The 24494-nt window shown below is 39.9% G+C and overlaps 1 protein-coding gene across 2 annotated transcripts in view; it reads left to right on the forward strand.

The window, feature by feature from the left end:
* Positions 1-24494, forward strand: part of MEGF10 (multiple EGF like domains 10) — a 155840-nt gene that overhangs the window by 125567 nt on the left and 5779 nt on the right. For both annotated transcript variants that reach the window (XM_043547395.1, XM_007060851.3), the window contains 11 exons: positions 5398-5544; positions 8337-8471; positions 8902-9030; positions 12537-12665; positions 14374-14502; positions 17052-17180; positions 17744-17980; positions 19430-19557; positions 19788-19911; positions 20509-20553; positions 23086-23292. In XM_043547395.1, coding sequence (XP_043403330.1) covers positions 5398-5544; positions 8337-8471; positions 8902-9030; positions 12537-12665; positions 14374-14502; positions 17052-17180; positions 17744-17980; positions 19430-19557; positions 19788-19911; positions 20509-20553; positions 23086-23292 — 1539 coding nt within the window. The remainder of the gene's footprint in view (positions 1-5397; positions 5545-8336; positions 8472-8901; positions 9031-12536; positions 12666-14373; positions 14503-17051; positions 17181-17743; positions 17981-19429; positions 19558-19787; positions 19912-20508; positions 20554-23085; positions 23293-24494) is intronic.

A 24494-nucleotide genomic window follows, 5' to 3' on the forward strand; every position in this document is an offset into this window, starting at 1 on the left:
GTATATTGCCACACATTTGTGATAATTCTGTACTATGATAAAGAGCACATTTACTTTCCAAAACACATGGTTTGATAAACTCTTTGTTAATAAATAACACTTTGTTTTGGCCCATAATGTTTTACAGTGGGTTCATTGTGTCCCCAGACCTGTTGGGGTTGTGCACTCTGACTCCTTCTATATACAGAGGCAACAGTGCTTTCTTTTTAAGAACAAACTTTCAATAGATTAACATAAGAAAAGGAGACAAGTTATTTTATTTCTTTTTCCTGTGGCTGTTCAGAATGTGGTAACTGAAAACTGAAGTATCATTGGACACGGTGGCAGTGTGTGGAAACAATAGAGCCTTGAAAAGAAAAGATCACCCACTAAAAAACTGGGAAATCTTAGACGTGACTGGGCTCTTCCTTTAATAAAATAAACAAGGTGTGTGCTACCAGCCTCTGTTTCAGCAGGAATTTTGTAGAGAGGTTGTTGGTGGCTTGCTCCCTATAAAAGCGGCTGGAGACTTATTCCTTCCCCATATACAACATGTCATTAAATCAGTATATGTACCTGTGTGCTTATATGTGCCCCTTCTCCCCCCCAACCCCCAATAGAGTGGAACTGCCTCACTTATACTGAACTTAGATATAATGAAATTCCATTTATAATAAACTTGATGGAAAGTTCAGAATTCTTTCAATGCATTACGTTGTGCAAATCGAAATTCCAAATGGTCTGAACTGATATGAAAAATTCTGTGATCCTGTATTTTCTCCAGTGGGATACACTGAAGTTCTAGCTATTCCCCCAGCTTCCCCTAAATGAACACCAAGAGCTCCCCCTCTTCTCAGCTGGAGACAATGAAGGTATCCCCAACAACAATATCCCCCTTTGAGACTGTCCACCTCTGCACCCTGTGCTCTTCCCATCAAGCACTCACCCCAACCTGATTCCCTCCTCAGTGTTCACTAACTCATCTAGTAAAGAATTAGGGAAGCTTTCCTTGGTTTTCTCTATTATAGGATGCACCTGCTTTCCCTCTCACAAGTCTGAGCTTTCTTTTGAACTGAAGTATTGTAAGTTTAAGGAAAAGTATTTCTCATGTGAATAAGAACAAGGGGTGAAATCCTGCTCCTCATTGAAATCAATGGAAGGCCAAGATTTTATGGAGCATTTTGAGGGCCTGATCCTGCTCTCAGATGCAGTGTTCTGTGACAGAATTAACTCCAGTGTATAGGAGTGATAGTTGGTTAAAAACAGGTCTTGATTCTGTTCCTTCAGGATATAATGGGAGACTCCATATGCCACACAGGGTATAAATACACTGGCATAGTAGTGTGGTATTTATCTTATTTTATGTTGGACTATTTTCCTCAGTCAAACGGAGGATGAGTAAGCTAGAGAGCATGCTCAGTGTCTGGGAACAATAGTTTTGCCTCTGTCACTACAGATCAGAAATAATTATTTATGGAATTTTCCTCTTAAAGGACAAAAATAAATAAGCCATGAGCTTTCAATGTGGGTTGATTTGGATGAATCACTTACTCTCAAAATATTAAAAGTACAGTGTATGGAGTATGTAAACATTCTGCTAGTATGGCTGAAAACACTGATACCCCTGAAGAATTATTTACTTCAGTCATGCAATTCGGATGCTGGGGGAATGCTGATTTAGATGTGAGGCTCTTGGCATAAAGCACTGGGCATTAAATGCATGAGCATTTCTTCAGAGCTGCTTAGCTGAAGTTTATCATCACCATTCAGCTATTGCCTAGCAACTTGTGGAAGCTATCAAAGAGCTCTTTGTCCGCAGCCCTGGCAAAAACATTTCTTCACAGATCTCCTTATCAGGATCAAAAGCAACACACAAACTTATCAAAAATACTTTTATTGCATAAGAAAGAAAATTCACATTTTTAAATCAAATAGTTCATCATCAGGTGTATTATTGACACCCCTGTTAAGGTTATGTCAAAACATCTCTTGCAAACCCCACTAAAATCTTGTTTTCCTCAGTTCATAGCTTTGCTATAAAGCTTAGCTCTCTTATCTGAAATGTAGTATACAAAATCAGAGCCTGGAGAATTCTTTATCTTTTTTGTTTAATCTTTTTGAAATTTCTACCCTTCTCTCAAAAATAAATTAGTTTTTAATTTAAACAGATGTAAAAATTAAAACTATATTTTCCTGTGAATTTCTTTTTTGTGTTCCTCTAAATAACAACTAATAGATGAGATATTTTAAAATATGTAGATAGAGATACAATATGTCATTAAATCAGTATATGTACCTCTATGCTTATACATGCCTTTACCTCTCAGTACAGTGGAACCTGCCTTGCTTATACTGAACTTAGATATTATGAAATTCCATTTATAATGAAGCGGAAGGAAAGTTCAGAATTGTTTCAATGCATTATATTGTGCAAATTGCAATTCCAAATACATCAGTCACCATTAAAAATGCAACATTTGCCCACAGTTATGGCACAGTAGTATCTGAGATGCCATGTTCTTTCCTTTGCTAAGTAGCCTGAAATAATTCTCCACCTGATCACCTTCACCCATCAGAAAACACATGGGAAGAGGATAAGGAAAAGGAAATCTTTGAGGTTTTCTGCACAGAAGTTTCTCCATGACCACTATAGGGGGACAGGGCTTGTCTTTTTTTCTTTCAGAGTAGCAGCCATGTTAGTCTGTATTCACAAAAAGAAAAGGAGTACTTGTGGCACCTTAAAGACTAACAAATTTATTTGAGCATAATAAAGCATAATTATTTGAGCTGGCCGCTTTCAGGGTGCAGCACGGTATTGGAGCAGGTAGGCACTAGCCTGCCTTAGCTGGGCAGCACCGCCATTGGGAGTTTTAACGTCCCGATCAGCAATGCTGACCAGAGCCGCTGGGTCACCTAAGCAAGGTGACCCAGTGCCTTACATGCCATGACCCAGAACTGGGTCACGACCTGAACTTTGAAAAACGCTGTCATAGAGGTTTCTCTGTGGGCAGATCACAGGAGCCGTGTTGTAATAACTCATAACTCATGGATTACATAAGCTCAGAAACACTCTGTGGTAGCTGTTGGTAAATGATGACTTGTTACTAGTGACCACTGTATACTGAAACTCAACTTGCCCTCATTGAAACTCTGTGAAAAAATGTGTTCGCTATGACTGTGTGAAGCTGTGTACGATATGAAGGATAATGCACAAACAGAATGAGTTAAGGCAGACAGTGTACAATTTAATTCTGAAATTGGTTGTATTTGACAGGTGGTGTTACAAACTCATAAACCCAGGCGAGAGTTTTCAAATTTGGGTACCTAAATAACTCCATATTTAGGCACCTAACTAAGTGGTCTGGTTTTCAGACATGCTAAAATCCCACAGTTCCCATTGATTTCAAATGGGGGTCCTTAACATGTCTCAATATCAGGCCACTTAGGTGCCTAACTATGGGCTTATTTTTCTAATGTTAATTTCTAATGTTAATATCTAAATTTGAAAATATTGGCCCAAGTTATTGAGAAGCTGGTTGTTTTGTGTCTTAACTATAGATAAAAGCAGGACAATCAAGATCCCTATGGAAGCAAAAAATCAAATGTGATGGTGGTATTGTTAAGATACAGTAACTCTTTCACCTCATGAGAATAAAAATTCTTTTCAGGTCAATATTAATCGAAGGGTTGTTATTATCTTATGGCTGTTAGGTGACCTGTATCTGGATTCTAATAGACAGAAGTTTTCACTACTGTTGGCACTATTTTGGCCCCCTTTTTGACAGTCTTAACAGAGAGGCCAAAGATTTAAGAATCTGGAGATTCACCTTTCCTCTAACCAGAGCGGTGCTCATTCCTTAATTAGATTCAGGCAGTTTGCAGGGCACTTGTTGCAGGGCTGGGAGGGGGGTGGGCATGGGGGAGTTTACACTGTGCCTGTATGGATGAATAGGGTAATTTATTTTCAAGGATTTTCAGCATTTCACTAACACTAGATATTCACTTTTCAGACTAACACGGCTGTTACTCTGAAACCTGTCACTTTTCAGTGTTTTTAGAAGATTTTTCTCAAATATCACAAGTGAAACTATTTTTCCTTTTTTGAAAAGTGTGACAGTAAGTGACCAGAACCATATTTTGCTGGAAATACTTCTAAAGCAAGTCGTACTTGTGACTGGATTTAGTCCATTTTATTCTTTAGCCAAATGATTCATTCAATAGAGGCACTACAATAATCGTCAGTTGCTAATGCAAAGTTCTGTAGACACAATAAGGTCTGAGTACCAGAGTGGTTGCTTACTGGCATTTAACATGCGGGGGAACTTTTCAAAATGGGTAGAAAAGAAAGAAAATCAGGAAAGTTAGATTTAATGTTGCTGGTTTGCAAAGAAAAAAATGTCTATGATTCTAATTACTAGTTCATATTATGATTTGTGCCTGTTTCTGTATTGGGGTTCAAGTCATGGCAATTTCATATTCAGTTTTGTGCCAAAAAGAGACAAAACACTGAATGACGGATGTCCTTAGTACTGTGTTGCAGCTAAGCATTTTGGAATGCTCACATGGTGTGTTTTGAAACCTTTTGTGTGCTCTACATTTTTTCATTTGGTATGAGGCTTAGTGGCAATCAGCTCACCACTAATTAGAAGTCATTCCCTGTCCCGATCACTATTGTTACATGAAATTACCTCAGGCCTTAAGAATTTTTACATTCAGAAGAGGAGTTTCTGAAGTAGCTTGCTTTGTCTTGTATATTTTTCTCACAAAGCAGTGACAATGATCTTCTGCTATCTCGAATGATCATTACAGCGGAACCAAAAGCCATTTATGCCGCATTTGAATTATTTTGCACTTTTCCGTTTCATTTCTCTTTGCAGCTGGTACACAGAACATACCCATGGTGAAAATGAGGGGTGCACAAGGCCTGGTTTTATAAAGGTCATGGGAGACACCAAAAACTTTTGTAATACTGGAGGCTTGGCTAATTGGGGGCTTCAGCCCTGTAGAAGTCTTAAGCTTTGCTAAGCTGAAGCTAAGCACCTGAAGAGTTCCTAAATCATTGTGGCTTAACTTCAGTTTTACTGATCTTAAAAGCTCAGCAGGAATGAAGCTTGAAGGTAGGATCTTCTGTTGCTCATATGTTCTGTGGAAGCAGAACTGCAGAGATGCTTTCCTGCTGTAGAGCTTAGGATCAAGTCCTGCACACAAATAATCAAAGTGGGAATATAAAGGGATCCAGTGTTGTGGAGTCCAGGAAAGGCAGAGGGGATGAAAGCCCTGATCCTATTAAAGTCTATGGAAGTTTTGCCCTTGACTTTCATGGGGCCAGGATTTCACCCCCTTGTTTGTTATCTGTGGTCTATAGAATCTGACTACTGGTGTTGCTGGTGACATCTCTGTGTATTTAATGGCTTGCAGGTATACACTGTGACAGCGTGTGCACTGAGGGCCAATGGGGTCCAAACTGTTCATTGTCCTGTTACTGCAAAAATGGAGCTTCGTGCTCTCCAGATGATGGAATCTGTGAATGTGCACCAGGATACAGAGGCACCACTTGTCAAAGAAGTAAGGACAATACTTTAAAATTTTCATCCCTTCTTCCTTTTTAAAATATGTGTATCATATAACACTATGTGGTTTTGGTAATGTATGATGTAACAGGCCCACATTCTGCATTTTAACTGTGCTAATGTACAGGTGTACCGAAACGTGCTTTACGTACAGTTATCAAATAGTTCCCAACAGTAATCATCTTCTCCTTGTTACTATAGTTTTATGTTTTTATTTATTATTTATATACTGCTATTGTAAAGGGTCTTACAATCAAAGTCCAAAATTTTCAAATCCAAGTTCCTAATATCAGGGTCCTAAATCCATATTTAGGCAACTAAATAAAAGAAGCCTGATTTTCAGAAGCGCTGAACATCTGCATTTCCCACTGCGTTCAATGGCAGTTGCTAGTCTAATTATTACTATTATTTAACTATTATGTTGCAGGAGCAACTAGATACCAGCCAGATCAGGGTCTCATTGTGCTAGGCACTAACACAGTATACAGCATACAAATGGACTATATGTACAGACATATAAATATGAAAGGTTTTGCAATCTAAAAGACACTACATAACAGAGGAGACAAACAAATGGGCTGAGGTGGGGTGGCAAAAAACAGGATCACAAAAATAATAGGGTGTGTACAATTCTTAACCATCCAAGAGTACTAATCACTATTCACCACCTTCCTAGCTTTTTCAGACGGTATTTTTCGGTTTGTACCATAGAAGAGGTGAGGGAGAGAGATCCAGTGAGTCATAAGCATAGAGATGGTAGCCTTTTTTCTGAAGGAGATCATACACCGGTAGGGTTTTGAGTGAGAAGAGTAAGGGACAAGGATGGAGACCTGAGAAATCCCCACTGAAAGAGGAAAGGAGAAAGGCCCATCCAATGACAATCAAAAGATAAGAGCATAACCAGGAGTGGATGGAGTCACAAAGCCCAGGAATGACAGGATTTCAAGAAGAACAAGAAGATGAATATGGTTGACTCTAATATTAAATGCCTGATATTACTGTGGCATTAGTATTCTCTAAGCATTTCTAGTTAAGTGGTGTAATTATTCTTTACTATCACTTGTATGCCTCTCAAAGGACTTTTTCAGTAAATCAGTTAACCCAAAAGAAGACTAAGAACCTAGGAACACAAGAAAGGCCATACTGAGTCAGATCAATAGTCCACTGAGCCCACAATCCTGTCTTCTGACAGTGGCCAATTCCAAGCGCTTCAGAGGGAATGAACAGAACAGGCAATCTTTGAATGATCCATCCCGTGTTGTCCACACCCAGTTTCTGGCAGTCTGGGGCTAGGGATACCCACAGCATGGGGTTGCACCCCAACCATCTTGGCTACTAGACACTGATGGGCCTATCCTCCATTAACTTATCTAATTCTTTTTAAACCTTGTTGTAGTTTGGCTTTCTATGGGTATAACAAAGTGTAGTGGCTTCCACAGTTTAGCACTCAAATGGCTCTCAGAACCAATGGCTCCTGCACAGTCTAGAGACCAAGGAGACAAATGGTCATACAAATACAGGGCCTAATGATCAAATGCTTTTTTCTGTAAAAAGTCAAATCTTATGACTGACACAGTGCTTTACCTGAAAATGGTGAAGCACTCCAGAGGGATTTGACCAAGTCAACTGTCTCGAGTGTACATTTAAGAGACTGAATTTTGAACTAAATTAAAATAATGAAAATATACCAGGTTACTCTGGTAAATAGTAATTGCTGCTGTACAACAGACACTAAACTTGAAGCATTACCTAATATATGCTAATTTATCAGGAAATAAGGGATTAGAGAAACAAAGAAAAAAGGCCTGTTGCATGGAATTTCTTTCTTTCAGTCTCTTTATTTGGCTAGTGATACAGCTCTGCTGAAGAAGGGACTAGTATCATTGGCCTCAAAATGAACTGGAGGCCTCAGTGTTTCTGGTCTGAGGTGGTGTGTAGCTCTCTGCACTGTTAGTGAATCGCTAATCTAAAGAATCGATGGAAAACACGCTGCACCTGTGCCTTTCTGCCAATACACCAGTGGGCTGAAGTAATTTAGATTTGTCCAACAAGTGAGAAAAAAAATGAGAAGTCAATAATAGCAAAGCCTTATTGAAAGTCTTTCCTTTTAAGGATACAACTCTCTTACTCCATTTTCCTGTGTATTGTGTTTTAATGTTTTTTCCAACTACTTATCCTTTAATTTTCAAATCTACATATTTTTCATACATAATTCATGAAAGTTATTCCTCTCATCCTCTGCTTAAAGGGAAATAGGTTTGATCTGAGTCACATTCTTGTTTGTATTTGTTTGGCTGGTGCGAAATATAGCCTGACTACATGGCTAGGCCAAATTCTGCCACTGAATTACAACTTGTGCAACCCCACTGACATGAATGGGATTGCTCAGGGTGTGAGTCAGGCCAGAATTTGAGTCACTGTCATTATAGGCTTTGACACATTCAGTGCTGTTCTTCAGTGCCACTACAGTGTGGTAGTCCATTGTGACAACATCCTTTCAAGTGCCTGAATGTCACCAGTTACTAACCAGACTGTAGTAAGCTCCTCAGGGTAGGGACTTTTATCTTCTTAGATATCTTCAAGGATTAAGCACTCATTGGAACTAGATAAAAAACAATAACCACTAGTTCAACAAGTATGCACCTAGTAAATGGAGCAGTACTGGAAGTGACAGGAAGGTAGCTCTGAACTGGTTAACTGTTAACCCATTTAGTGGTTGAAGAGGAATAGAACATGGTGGGGTGGAAAATGCAAGAGGAAATGACAGTATATTCTTTCTGATTTCAGTTTGCTCTCCTGGATTTTATGGACATCGTTGTAGTCAGGCATGCCCCCAGTGTGTGCACAGCAGTGGTCCCTGCCATCATGTAACTGGACTTTGCGACTGCTTACCTGGTTTCACAGGAGCCCTCTGTAATGAAGGTAAATGCTGTAATAAAGACCCTTGCAATGGATACAGCGACCAAATGTGGCAATTTTTTTCATTCCATGCATTCTAGACTTATCAGATCACATTATTCCAAAGTGGTTTCTGATTTTGTACGTGCAGTTTGTAAATCTAGAAACTGAAGGCAGGTTGAAGTTGGTTGAAAAGATAGCCCCTAATGTATGAAAAATACCTTTCTTCTAATTATGGAGACATCATGCTCATTATCAAAAGGACCCTCTAGGTAAAGGAAATAGCTGTACAATAAATAATATAAATGTGCTTGACTGAATTTATAGCAGCATTTATTTTGGCATCATCCTAAATAGGAATTTTCTTGATCCAAGACATCAGATTTCAGTTACAAGTATTAGGGAAACAATACAAATAGAAATTATGGAAAAATTCACTAAAATGTTTTAACAGTGTGTCCTAGTGGGAGATTTGGCAAGAATTGTGCTGGAATTTGCACATGCACCAACAATGGAACATGCAATCCTATTGACCGATCTTGTCAATGTTACCCTGGGTGGATTGGCAGTGACTGCTCTCAGCGTAAGTACCAGTTTTTTTCTTTCTTGAGATATCTTGTTAAAACGAGTAGACTAAGTTCAGTTCCTTTTACTTTTCTTCTTGTTGTTGAGGAAATGCTTTGTAACTGACTGATAAATGATGAGGACTTGTATTGGCACCTAGAATTTGTTTGGTTTGTTATAAGAAAAAGAGATGGACAAGATTAAATAAATAAAATAAATATATACAGACTCCTATGTAATATGGTTAAGAGATATTTACCTACTTTATATTTTAAATCCCATATAAAAAATCCATTTGAACATTTTCATAGCAGTTTCATTATCATAACATTCAAACTTCATGATTAAACAGTCATGCACCTTCCTTCTCTGTCTAGCTACGTCCATTGCCCCCATCCCTCTAGTATTGTGAACACCCCACAAACATTAACAAATGTATCTTCAGGACACACTTTTAAATTATGGGAGTATTATTGTCATTATTATCATCCCTATTTTACAGCTGGGGAACTGAGACATATAGATGGTAGGTGATTTTCTCATGATCACACAGGAAGACTGTGGCAGGGCTGAAAACACAACTCAGATCTCCTGTGTTCAGCGGCTTTACCCGCAAAACCATCCTTCCTCTTCTTAAGCATTCTGAATTTTCAAAGCATTTTCTTTGTTTGATTTTTGCAGTCTGGCTTCTTATTTAGCATCATTTTTACAGATTTCTCTCTGTTCCTTATTGATGTAGCTTTCATTGATGCATATTTTTTCCAATGACAGTCTATTCCTTGTTGTTCAGTCTGTAGATTAGTCTGATCATGCACCAATGAAGTCAATGAGAAATGTTATCAACATTTTACTTTTCTTATGATTTGTACAATCTGTTATTATATTAAATATGGGCTTCCTACTGACACCGATGCTGGGTCTATCTGAATCAGTAATCACTGGCATTAGATTTCTGACGCATGCATTTTCATAGGTAGCAAGGCCTAGTACAAAAGCAACTTGATGGCCCAATCCTGTAGCCTGTACATACATAGCTTCACCGGGACAGTCTCAGACACACAGATGTCAGAATTCAGAAATGTTTGCTGCAGGTGTGGGAAAGCTGTTCAGTTTCCAAGGAGATGCATCTCCTAATAACCTGCCTCATCAATTTACATTACATACGGCTTGACTAGCACAGGTTAACTGGCTGTGTCCCAGTGCAATGCAAAGTCTCATCGATTTGGGAAAAAAAACATTAATTGGCTAAATTCTCAGAGGCACTGAACACCCACAACTCCCACTGCTGTTATTACTGGTCAAAATAAAACTTAGGACCTAATGAAGTCAATGGCAAAATTCTTCATTGGATGCAGACTCTGATTCTGTTCTTTTCAACTCCTTACCTCCTTTTTGGGGTATGAGTGTTTGAGAGGAGGCTGTACTTACAGAAGCAATGCAAGAAAATGATGCCAACAGCATGAATGGGGGCATCTATTAAGGCTGTGCTTGTGACCACAAGAGAGGAAGTTTATTTGGTTTGTGCAAAGGCCATCAGTTCTCATGGAAAATAATGGTTCCATTAATTTCTATCTGAACTGGTGGCTTTTATGAAGCCCCTTAGCCTTTTTCTGCACGTGACCTGGCATTCCTTCTTGGCAGACCACTAACTTCATGCAGAAATTTTAAAAAATCATCATCATTGTTCACAGCTAAAATGGAAACCTCAGAAAAAGAATGGATTGAGATTTAAGGAAGAAGATACTTCTTGCAAATGTTTTTTAATTTCCTTAATAAAATGAAATTTGGATTGTGGCAACACTTCCCAAAAATACAGGTTATACATATATAAAGCATTTTGCAAATGCAAACATCTAGTAAAATATACAACTGCTGACTTGTCTTGAAGAAGCTAATTAGGTCTCTGGACAGCCAAATCAGTATATGATCATGGGGAAAACACTATCTTACCCTTAACATAGTCAAAATCAGGGGTCAAGCTCCACTGCCTAATTTGTTTCTTCTCTCCTGTAAAATATTAATTCTTTGTTTCCACAAGACTGTATTTAAATTCAGAAATGTAACTTAAAGCTAATGATTTCACAGTGAAAAATGACAAAACTCTTTACTTACGCTAAAAATAGAAATTTGGAAGAGTAATTAATCGAAAAATAAGAGGTAATTTTTACAGCACTCACTACTCTCAATGGGATCTGATTTATTCATATATACTTTTAACTTTTCTTTTGCTATAGTGCTGTTTACATATCATATTTAGCATTTGGGGAGACATTTTACCATTCTTTCTGTTATTACCATTCAGTACCAAATTCATTCAATGTACTATTTTCAAAGCAGTCTCTAAACCTGCACCAATAATATTTGCAACTGTGGTTGTGTGTGCAAAAACCTTCATTTTATTGTTCGTAATTAGGGCCCTACAAATTCACGGTCATGAAAAATGCGTCACGGACTGTAAAACCTGGTCTCCCCCCGTGAAATCTGGTCTTTTGTGTACTTTTACCCTATATTATACAGATTTCACGGGGGGAGACCAGCATTTCTAAAATTTGGGGTCCTGACCCAAAAGGGAGTTGAAGGGGGGTTGCAAGGTTATTTTAGGGGGATTGTGGTATTTCCACCCTTACTTCTGTGCTGCCTTCAGAGCTGGGTGGCTGAAGAGCGGTGGCTGTTGCCTAGGCACCCAGCTCTGAAGACAGCGCCACCGCCGTCAGCAGTGCATAAGTAAGGGCAGCAGTACCGCAACCCCCCATACAATAACCTTGCGACCTTTTGAGGTCAGGACCCCTACAATTACAATACCATGAAATTTCAGATTTAAGTTGCTGAAATCATGAAATTTATGATTTTTAAAATCCTGTGACCACAAAATTGACCAAAATGGACCATGAATTTGGTAGGGCCCTATTTATAATGATTTGTTTGTTAGAAGGATTATATTGATTCATGTTCTGATGGGGACCAGTGAGTAATTCAGAGGCTTCAGATCAAGAAACTAAAGCTAAACCATGGAATCTCTGATTCATCCTGCTTCAGCCATAAAATTACATTTTGGGAGAGGAATACAGGGATTTAATTGATAACTGGGCCAGGGTGCAAATATTGTTCCTCTCTCCCTGTTTATTCTCCTCCTGTGCTAGGATTAGAATGCACAACCTCTCCATCTAGTTCAGTGGAATTCAGGAGGGATGAAAATTTTCAGTCACTGGAAAACAGTGAAGAATCAATCAAAAAACCTGATTTATATGACTCCCTCTTTTGAACTATGAGAAACCAGTGATACTGGCCACATAGTACTGTACTGAGATCAGGATCTCACACATTGATTCCTGTTTCCTGTTTGTGTTTTTCATTTGTTCTTATCTAGGGTAAAACACTAGTTAGTTTCAAGAAAAAACTAGGAAACGATTTGGTTGAAATTGGTCAGACTGAAGAAGGTAGAAGAGAACAATTTAAACATTTGTATGTAGTGCTGCTTTGTGTCTTTACCAGATGAAATTAATTAATTGATTTGGGATATTTTAGCTTGCCCACCTGCCCATTGGGGTCCAAACTGTATTCACACCTGCAATTGCCATAATGGAGCTTACTGCAGTGCCTATGATGGGGAGTGCAAATGCACTCCAGGATGGACTGGCCTTTACTGTACCCAGAGTAAGTGACTCTTATGATCTACTTATCTTGTTGTGTGACTACCAATTAATAACAATATTTTCCTCCATTTCTTTTAATACTCCCTCTTTGTTCACTGATTTTCCAACACTGTTATGCCATTCTAATCCAGATGATGTGTCTCATGTCACCTCTGCTGGTACAAGTGATGAAAATTATAGCCACCTGTATTAGTCGGGACTGCTGCTGCATCTGAGGGGGAATTCACCCTTGGAGGAGGATAGGCTATCTTCACACCACTGCCTTCCCTTTGGGTTTCCTCCAGAGGAAGGCAATATTCAGTTACAACCAGGAGTCCACAGGAGTCTCAGCAGCAGAAGCTGGCATGTGCCTGTGCTGAATGAATGAATGCTTTCCCAGGTGCCCAGACATGGTCTCTCAACCTGGCCAGAGCTATACACTTCTGGGCAGCACTTGCTAGGTGTGCGTCCCTTTGCAGTTACCTTGTACCCTTTCGCCACTCAGAACCTCCTCTGGGAAGAATACTACCACTGGGCACTCTGCACCCAAGATTACATCAGCATTACCCAGGGCTGAATCAAGTCCTATGAAGTGAATAGCTTCAAGTTTGCTAATGGCAATGATTCATAGAGACACATTCGTCTCCTCAGCAGCGTTGTAAAGTGATTTTAATACAGGTCTCCTATCTCTCTGGTCATTAGATTACAGGGAACAAGCTTTACCAACACATAATTTAGGTATTGGCATGACTATTTATATTATCTCGAACCAGAACCGGAACTTCATCAGGTCACTATTTTATACTCCACTCTGGAATTGTTTTTGTGTGACTAATACATTTAATACCTGAGATCTCTCTCCAAGAACTTTACATTAATGAATTAGATATCGGAAGTGTTGTGACTGGAAATCTGCATATGAGTTCTGAGCAATAGTTCACACAAAGTCTGAGATAATTTTTTTGTTGATTGAAGGAATGTTGTCTCGTTTTCCTCATTACAGGTATCAGATGATTACATTTATAGCTATTATTTGGCTTATGCTCAAGTCAGGTATACTCATCATATTTGATCTCAGAAAAGTACCTCTGAAATCTGCTTTGCATGCAGTGCTTTTTAAAGTCACAACACTCCTTTCTCAATAGCACAATGTCAGAGCGGCAGGAGATAACACATATTATGGGGCCATATGGATAATGCTGTGGAAGACATTCACTGAATTGGTTCAGCTGTCAGCTATCATGGTTCTTTTGCTTCCTGCTGGTGAATAATGATCTGTTTGCAGTGATATGTCTTCTTCATACTGACATGGCACCTTTGTGAGGAGCTGAGATACAATATTTTTACTCGTTAATGTTTCAACATCAACTGTGCAGCAAATATGTCCAAAGATTCATTCATCATTCAACAGTCTTCCTGGGCTCTTGCATGAAGTCCCTCCTCCCTCCTCCTTCAAATGTCTCCTTAAAACGTCTTCCAGCAATCTTTCCTGCCTACCTTCTTCTCATCATCAGCAATCCCCGCATCCTCCCTTACTTGTTACTTTATCTTGTCTGTTTGTCTCATTTAGACAGTAAACTTTTCAGAGCAGAGAAGCTCTTCATCTATTATGTTTATAAAGTCCTGTATAAATTAATGGCACTATAGAAATGATTTTAATAAGTAATAATAATACTTTTATATTCCTCATTGAAGATTTTCTTCTCTTCCCCCACCCCTTTGTATTGCAGGGTGTCCCTTGGGATTTTATGGGAAAGACTGTGCATTAATATGCCAGTGTCAGAATGGAGCTGATTGTGACCACATATTGGGGCAGTGTACCTGCCGCACAGGATTCATGGGAAAACACTGTGAACAGAGTGAGTAGGAAGCAGAAATTATTCATGCATGGTAGGAACAAATGCAAAACTCCCTAGACTGAATACTGTGATTGTGAGTCCTTACTCAGACAAAACAATACTGACTTCAAACGGAGTTTTGCCTGAGTAATGACCACAGGATTTGGACCTAACTCTATCCTGTGTGATGTTAAGGTTGTTTCTCCATCTTTTGAAAGCCTGAGAGATTAGTAAGTAAGACTTATAGTCTTTCTTTAAATCTTTTTGATTGTTTATTTACATTTATATCTATGTTTAAAAAGCTGCTGTCCTAGGCTACCTATAGTTAACTGCCTTTGACATAATATTAGAAAAATGTACATAACAGTACAAAAATAACAAATTAATCCAAATAACTGTTACTGTCAAAACACCCTGATGAAAACTAATAGCTGGAAGACTGAGAGCCAAATTCATCCCTGGAATAGCTCTATTTAAGTCAAAAGAGTTACCAAAGGGAAGCATATAAGGCACATTATATTTGCTATACATAGGGCCTGATTCTCCTTTCACACATATTAGTTCTATCCCGGTTTAACTTCATTGGTTTCAGTGAAGTTACATGAGAGAGAAGGACGAGGCCCAAAGGCTCACAATTGTGCTGGCCTAGTTTTTGTCAGGAGAGTGGCGCTTCTATGCCTAATACATCATACTACCCCAGAAATTGGCTCCTGTTCAGAAGATCAACACAAGGCCTTGTTCTAAGTGTTTAATTAGGACTTGAGTGGTACATAAGCCTTTGGTAGGCCCTCTGCACAGGGCTCAATTTCATCTGTGTAGGCTTTCCATTAGGTATAACAGATGTTGGTTTTGTAAAATTAACTAACATTTTTTTGTAGAGCATCAAAAAATGTTTGACAGAACAGTTTTCTCTCAGAAAATGCAGTTTTATCGAAATCTTAATGTTTTGCGGGAATGTTTTGATTTTGATGGAATTTTCAACAGCAAAATCTCAAACCAAACCATTCTGACTTTCTTGTTTCATTTTGACCATGTCAAACATTTCATTTTGATAAGCTGAAAATGTTTTGTTTTGACTTTAGCATATTGATTCATTTTGTTTTGAGTTTTATATTAAATTAAAACATTGATTTTAATATAGCATATTTGTACAAACTATATTTAATATTTTATATTATAAAATGTTGACATTATTGAAACAAAATGTTTTGATGTTAATGCATAGAATTGTTTCCGAATATCAGTCCTATGGAAAATTTCAAAATTTTGGCTTTTTGTTTTGATTTGGAACAAAACCAAATATTTAAATGTTGGAATTTTCCATGTCATAGATATTCCCTTTTCTGATCAGCTCTAATTTTGGGGGAAATAAAACATGGACTTAAATTGCAATAAATAAATAAATAAAAATTAAGAAAGCAAACTAGTTTTCCACCCTCCCCTTCCCAAAAAGTCTGAGAACTTCACAAAATTTAAGCTCCACTGTGTCCACAAGTAAGTCTGCAGTGCTTTGGCACTATGTGGGCACATTAATGGGACACCACATACCCTTCGGAAAATATTTATTTCACCACTTGAAAATTAAGTTGCAACAATGGCCAGTTCCTTTTTATTATTTAGCCTACAGCCAAGAAGCTGTAACTGGTCTTTTCATATATCCACCTTTGCAAATGTCGTGCATGTCTTTGCCATCCGCATCAGGATTGTGCAACTGTAATGTTCTCCACATTGGCGGGCAGCGATCAATCCAGCAGGGGGCAATTTATCATGTCTAGTATAGATATGATAAATTGACCACTGAGCGCTCTCCCATCGACTCCGGTACTCCACCAGAACGAGGAGCGCAAGCGGAGTCGACGGGAGAGCGTCAGCTGTTGACTTACCGCAGTGAAGACACCACGGTGAGTAGGTCTAAGCATGTCGACTTCAGCTACGCTATTCATGTAGCTGAAGTTGTGTATCTTAGATCGACCCCGCGTGGTAGTGTAGACAAGCCCTCAGATTCCCAAGCAGAGAGAGGCCGCTCCCTGCAGCCTAGACATGTGTCAATCTCTGAGAAAGGGGTGGGACTTATTACCCACCCCTTGCCTTAGCATTTCCCAGGCTTTGTGAATCACAGTAATTTTCTAAGTCCCTAAAAGTTAGGCATAGCAATGCTTAGGATCACCACGCCTAAGTTCCTTTGTATATCTAGCCCACAGTGCCTTATTCTCTACTGCCTTTTAAACCTGTGCCATTATGATTTGGAGACAATTTACATTCATTTTGCATAGATGTAAACAAGGAGCTGGGCAATGGAGAATCAGGCCCGGGTATTCACGTGTGAACATAATATTTTGCTTGTTTTCCCAGTTAGGGAAGCTATTTTCTTTCCTCCTAGAGCTCCAGCATCAATAACACATTGCCACCTGCTGGTCACTTATAAAAATGTACCTGCTTTACAATGGCAAATCTTTAGGGTGCTTAATACTGTGTATCTGTAACATTCAGTAGCATTTACTACACACAGAGTTCATATTCATAGGTTCAAATATAAAGATGTGCATTTGATTTTTTATTATTTTGCACAGAGTGTCCCCCAGGTACATACGGTTATGGCTGCCGGCAAATATGTGACTGTCTGAACAACTCAACTTGTGACCACATCACAGGAACTTGTTATTGCAGCCCAGGCTGGAAAGGAGCAAGGTGTGATCAAGGTAGTGACATAGAATAAAATGATTGTGAAAGTACTGTAAAATATTGATGGATTAAATTCTCTTAGATATCATATGTACATAAGTAATGAATTCCCTCTGGGATGTGTATTTAAATGACTTGCTTGATTGTTTATTAATAATATTTATACTTAATCATCAGATGACTTATTGATAGTTTACTGGAGGAAGGAAGGACCGTGAGCTAGGACAGTATCCTTGGTTTTAACACAGCACTTGATGATATCTTTTGAAGAGTTCTACAGAGATAATGCCATACAAAGCTGCCGTTGGGTCAAGTACTTTGTACACTGTGTATTTCTTGGCCAGAGGGCACAGTGCTATTTTTTCAGCCACATGAAATAGACATATAAAAGCAGAGTATTGGCCAGGTAAGGCTTGGGCTGTCACTCCTAAGGCTTTCGGCATAACTCTAGCTATATTTAAAATATTTAGACATGAACACAGGAAGAGAGTTTTAACAATTGAAGTCAGATCTCTACTCTTCATTTTAGAATTCTTGTATGAATTTATGCCATGTGTTTTCATTTCTGTTTGTTTTCCAGCTGGTGTGATCATAGTAGGAAACTTGAACAGTTTAAGCCGTACCAGTACTGCTATCCCTGCTGATTCCTACCAGATTGGGGCTATCGCAGGAATCATTATTCTTGTCCTGGTTGTCCTCTTCTTGCTAGCACTATTCATTATTTATAGACACAAGCAGAAGGGGAAAGAAACACATATGCCAGCAGTTACCTATACACCTGCTATGAGGGTCATCAATGCGGATTACACCATTTCAGGTAGGAGTAGAGCTGTGTGAGGCACATGACTAAGTAAATCCCAGTTGGAGAAACAAAATTCCAAGTTTTGTTCCTCACTTAACTTTCACAACTATTCGTCTTCTCTTAATCAAGCTCATATACTGGCTACATAAATGCCCCCACAGGCTTGAGGAGGTGCAGATGGCACCTTTCTGCATCAGTAACTGCTAGTCTGAGCAGGGAAGTTTATGCTTTCAGGGAGGGTAATTTGGGTTTCTAGTGCCACCCTTCCTTGGGCATTCCACCAGTGTGAGCAGTTTTAATCTCCCTGGGGATGAAGCTTCATAGGTGCCCCATATCAAAGAGGGAGATTTTCAAGGATCCACTGAATTTGTGTATCCCCAGTTGCTGTAGGCTGTCCCTCCTGTCTAGTCAGCAACTCAGCTTTTCAGGACACACTGGACAGCAACAGGCCCCCCATCCCATGGCAGCCCCTTTCAGCTGTCAGTAGCACATAGTCATAGTTCTGAGTGAATCTTTCCAAGTGTCTATAGCTGTGAACTGTTGTGTGTGGTGCAATATAGCCTTTTTAATCTACGCATTTAATATATAAAGCCCACCTATGCTAGTAGAAATGTGTATTGTTGAACAAAGGAAAATGCTGACCACATACCATGCAGTACAACTTTATTCTCTAGCATCTTTCATGCAAATTGTATCTCAAAACATGTTTCAGAGTTAAGTAATACAGTGCCGGGGTTAATTTTTCTGTTCCTCTGCTAACTACACCGGACCCTCGCTAGAATGCGGGGTTCGGGATTCATGCACAGTATCGCGTTAATGTGGGGACCGTATTGCCATGGATCCCAATTTATATATTTAAATTTGGGATCCATCGCCGCGACCACACTATATGCCAATCCGCGCTATAGCAACACGCACTCTAGCGAGGGTCCGCTGTATATTTAAGGGGTTTAAGAAAGGGTGAAAGGATATGGTTTCCACTGAGATTTGAAATGAAATAGAGTAGTATGAGACAAGTGAAGGGAGTGGGGAGAAGAGAGGAGGCAGGAGTCATGGGTTAGGCTGGAGCAAGGCCATGAAGCGTTTTAAAACAAGGAGGGCAGTTTTTAGTTAGACCCTGAAATCAACATGGAGTTGTTTTAGAGTTGGGTTGATATTGTCACATTTTTTTGTATTCGCAAAACTTCAGGAGTTAGGGAAGCTGGGGCTTTGGGAGGCCAGGAGTTGCAGTAGTTAGAGCAGATGAAGGTATGTTTGAAAAATGCAGCCAAGGGGCAGTCACAGTAGTAACAACACACACAACGTTGTGGAGCTGGTGGCTGGCAATTTTGCAAACTGGTTAATGCCAAGGTTGCAGACAATGGAGGCAAAAAAGAGTGAAGGGACTGAGTATCAGGGAAGTATCTTCAAAAGGCGACAGCACGTTCCTTTAAATTGTTCATTTTCTTCTCCCTTTCTTTTCAGAAACCATTCCTCATACTAATGGTGGGAATGCTAATAGCCACTACTTCTCCAACCCTAGCTATCACACCCTAACACAGTGCGCAACCCCACCTCATGTCAACAACATGGACAGGATGACCCTTGCTAAGGTAAAACATGAAAACGGTGGTGGCCATTATGCAGATCAACAAACAGTATTAGCTCAATGTTTTCTTTTACATGGTACATCTCTCAACAAGTCATTTTCATAAAGGATTTGATTTCTTAAACTACCTTATTGGACTTAGTTTTGTTTTCCCCGATTATCATCTTGTGCAAAGATTAGTGATCTATAATCAGCTGCAGTCTACATTATCTTTTGTTTGTTTGTTTGAAATAGTCAAAAAACAATCAGCTATTTGTGAATCTTAAGAATGTGGATCCTGGAAAACGGGGTGCAGTTCTGGACTATACGGGAACACTGCCTGCAGACTGGAAACATGGAGGCTACCTCAATGAGCTTGGTAAAAAAATAAAGAGAAAGGGTGCTGTATGTTACCCTGTGTGGATCGAAGGGATGGCAGAGCAGACATTTCCTGTGTGAGGTGTAGGCACAGTCTGGTTCTTCTGTGAAGCTAGCTAACATTGCCACTGGTGCTAGCCTTGCCAAATTGAGAGTAGAGGGGTCAAGGCCATGTGGACCGGTGGAGCACTACCCATAGAGAGAGGAATATAATTAAAGACAATCTAGTTGGTTTTATGGAAAATAGGTCTGGTTGATAAAGGAAATTGTGTAAATGTAATATACTTAGACCTTTATTTAACTTAGGCCTGGTCTACACTAGGTGACATTTAATGGCCTATGATATACAGAAGATCAGACTAAACGATTGATGGTTCCTTCTGGCCCTAAACTCTATGAATCTAGACATTGTTAGTCAGTATATAGGTGCACAGTCACGCTGCTTCTGCAGTGAATCTGTGCTCTCATTGTAGGGGTATTTCTCCTGTGAGGCACAAATTAGCCATGAAACAATTCTGTAGAGATTTTGAATGGTTTCCCAGAGAATTGCAATTGGATTTACAAAATGTTCTGTTTTTGTTACTCTCCTTTTTCATAGGTGCGTTTGGGCTTGACAGAGGATATATGGGAAAATCCCTGAAAGGTGAATTTTTATTTTCTGACACATTTTAATAAAAATACACAGCTATTTCATGTCCTATTTAAAATTATTCTTGGTTTCTGTGGAAAGAGAATATATGAAGTGCAGTGACTCTTTGTAAGCTGATAGGCTATCTCATGAGCCCAGGAAGAAACCAGTGCAATACCCAAATCTTTTGGACCTTTGCCTCCTGGCACAATTTATTGGTTAAACAGAAAACTCATGAGTAACACCAAAATAAAGCAACTCCCCTGCTAATGTGGGCTGCAGTCCCCAGAGACTTTTTCTTTGCCTCTCTTCCTTTCTGGAAGGAGGATACATCATTCCCTTAAATCCCCTGCTGGATCCTGTGACAAGCAGGTAGTCCATTACCCTTTCTTAGCTGTTTCTCCATATCATACTCCAGTTACCACTGCGAGGATAATATAGCTTTGCATGAGGCTGTGCCTTTCGGGCACAACTGAGCTTGCATGAGTGAACTGAAGACTTTTGTCAGAGCTGTGTTCTGCTTTGGTAGTAATAAGACAAAGAAAATAACTCCTTTATATGTCAGTAAGCTGTTAAAAGGTCAAGAAGACAGCAACATGTTAATACTGCAATGAAAATTAAATGTTATAATGCTGCAGTGTTTCAGATTACAGAGCATCTGTGGTTCCCACTGTGTCCACAAGTGAGCCTGCAGTGCTTTGGCATTACGTGGGCACATTAACGGGATACCACATACCCTTCAGAAAATATTTATTCCACCACTTGAAGATTAAATTGCAGCAATGGCCATGCCCTTTTTATTATTTAATCTACAGCCAAGAAGATGTAAATGGTCTTTTCAGATGTCCGCCTTTGCAACTATCGTGCATGTCTTTGCCACCAACATCAAGATTACGCAACTGTAATGTTTTCTACATAGGGCTATATCTTAGATCCATCTGGATAATAAAGATGGTGAAGAATGTGATGGCCCACCTGGTAAATTTAACCTGTGTTCCATGCTCTGCCCTGGCTGGCTGTGACCTTCCAGATGAAATTTAAGGTTCTGGTTTTGACCTTTAAAGCTGTAAATGGCTTAGTACCTGAAAGACCATCTCTCTCCCCATGCTATACCACCACAGCTGAGATTAGCAGAGGTAGAGTCCCACTGGTATAAATGAGAGGGGTAGCTGGCAGGGTATAGTCTGTCAGGGCACTACAGCTATGGAATTTGCTCCCCTCCTTGGTCTGAAATAGCCCAATTCTGATCACCCTTCAAGTCTCACTGGAAGGCTCATTTTTTCCCAGGCGTCTGAAAATGGGAGAGTTAAGTATATAGACGAGAGCAGCTATTTTGTAGAGCATTTCTATAATACAATATAATTTAATTGAAGGAATCAATTATAATGTTTCAATATGTGATATTGTCTGGCAGTGAAGGATTCTCTTGATGTTCTTGAAAGATTTTGGGGTGCTTCATTTGAGACTCCTTAAAAGGGCCTTGAGAAGCTCTGACCATCCACTCTCTGAAAGTCAGATACCTATAAGGCGTCTCAAGTTGCATACCCAAAATCAGGGTGTATCTACACTATGGAGCCCATACCAGTACAGCTAGGTGCCGTAGCTATGCCAGAATAATCCCATAGTGTAAACGCGGCCTACACCAATGGAGGAAGTTTTCCATCAGTGTCGGAATACACCCAAATGACAGTAGCTAGGTCAAAAGAAACATTCTTCCATTGACATAGCTGCGTCCACACTGGGGGTTAGGTTGACATAGCTACGGTGCTCAGGGATGTGGTTTTGTCAACTTAACTTTTAAGTGTAGACCAGGCCTCAGTAGTCAGCTCTGAAAGTCTTGGATGCAAATCTGCAAAGACAGAAGAAACTCTCACAATGTCTTCTCAGCCCAAGAAAACACATGACTCCCTTAGCCACAGCCCAAACTGACTAACCAACTGACCCCTGCTCATTCTTTCCTCCTCCATCCCTACCATTAGGGAAATCGAGGAAAAACAGCTGAATCTTTTAGCATGTCTTGATGGTTGTCAGTGAAGGCACTGGCAGAACAAAATGGCCCCTCACTAAAAGCACCCTGCCTTCAGTTCTCTCAGAATTATTACAGGAATCATCTGTTAGCTCATCCCCTTCAGTAATTGTAATGTTATTTATGTGTCATGAGTTCAGCACCTGCAAAGGCAAATGTGTTCTAAAATTGTCAGGCGCAGCCTGATCCTGAAAATTACCTTTAATTAGTGCCGGACCCAACTTTAATGAGAGTTGAACTTTGCAGCAGGAACGCCCCAGGCAAAATCAGGCCCATAAAAAGCAGAGCAGTTGAGGTAACTCTATTAATCACTGTGTAAAACAAATCTGAGGAAGTATTATGACAAGTTTCTATATAGTTATTGATTTATGAGAAACTGTGCAGAACTCAAAGTAGCCAATCTATTTGGTGGCAAACATTTTCTGGAACAGAAGTTTTTGCTTTACTTAGTCACAATATTTAAGCTTACACATTACGCAGCACATTCAAAAGATTTACAGTGCTATTTTTTCTATTGTCAGATTTAATGAAGAACTCAGAATACAATTTAAGCAACTGCTCTTTAAGTAGCTCTGAAAATCCATATGCTACTATTAAAGACCCACCAGCACTTGTGCCAAAAAACTCAGAATGTGGATATGTTGAAATGAAGTCACCGGCACGCAGGGACTCCCCATATGCAGAGATCAGCAACTCTGCTTCAGCCAACAAGAATGTCTATGAAGTTGGTAAGTACAAACTGCATTGTTAGGAATCAAGCTGTGGTGGGGCAGATGAGCCCCCACCAGCCAGACAAGGATTAAGGAACTGCTGTGGTCCCAATCAACTGCAGTTCGCTGCATGTGCTTGTCAGGCCTGGAGGTGGGCCCTTAAAAGGGAGGAACTCCCTGCAGTAGGGGTGGCACTCCGAACAAGCAGAGACAGGGCTTAGTGTTCCCAGACTGGGGGCCCTGTGCCACTAACTGACTGATCGCTTGCAAACACCTACTCAACCCTTTGAGAAAGAAGATGAGCTGGGCTGATCCTTTGTTGAAATACCCCAAGGATTAAGCCCTGATTTTTGCTCACATTGAGAGGTGGGAACTGAGACTAGCTGCAGGGCTTGAGAGACTGCTTCCCTCTCCCTTACACAATAAAGGGGGTCAGGGAAGTATATTCCTTTTATTTGGACTGCTTTATATCCCCTGAAAGAGGGAGGACTCACTGAAGGGCCCAGACAGAGGGCTGTACCCGATAAACTCAGAACCAGACCACAGGGTTGTGACTGCCCAGAGAATGACGTAAGAGCTAACCGAGGTGGCCGCTCTCACCCCAAAAAGGTGACCTGAAGACATCTTCCACACAGGCTCAACCAAAACAAACAAACAAAATCACTGAAAAAATACTGATACTCTTTCAGGATCTATGCAGCTCCATGTTCATGTAAGAGCAATCCCATTCTTTTCAAACTCGTGAAGTAATTCACAAAGAAGATGGTTTCAAATACCTTAGTTTCAGTTGTGCAAATAAAAGTCACCCACCTAAATATCTCTGCCAAAGAGCCATATTCTTGCCCTTCTTAAAGCAGCAGCGGGAGACATAAGTAGCCTCTCACTGCCACATAACTTAGCCCTGTACCAGGTTGTCCAGTCCTGAATATGGTTATCCCTGGTGGACAACAGGGGGAGAAGAGCTCTGTGGCTTCTGTGCTTAGACAATGTGCATCCTGTCCCCCGACCCCAGCTCTCCTATCAGTAACTCTGCAGATCCTGGTTCCTTTCCCATGGCAGGTCCTGATGAGTTATTACAGTCCTAAGAAAACTGTGACATACTGGTAGAATATTTAAATAACTTACCTAAAGTCACAGACCAGATCACCTGACTGCCCATCCAATGCCTTAACCACAAGACCATCCTTCCTTTCTTAATTCATACAGAATAGGCAAGAAGA

Source organism: Chelonia mydas, chromosome 5 (genome assembly GCF_015237465.2).
Source record: "Chelonia mydas isolate rCheMyd1 chromosome 5, rCheMyd1.pri.v2, whole genome shotgun sequence".
Classification (NCBI taxonomy): Eukaryota; Metazoa; Chordata; order Testudines; family Cheloniidae; genus Chelonia; species Chelonia mydas.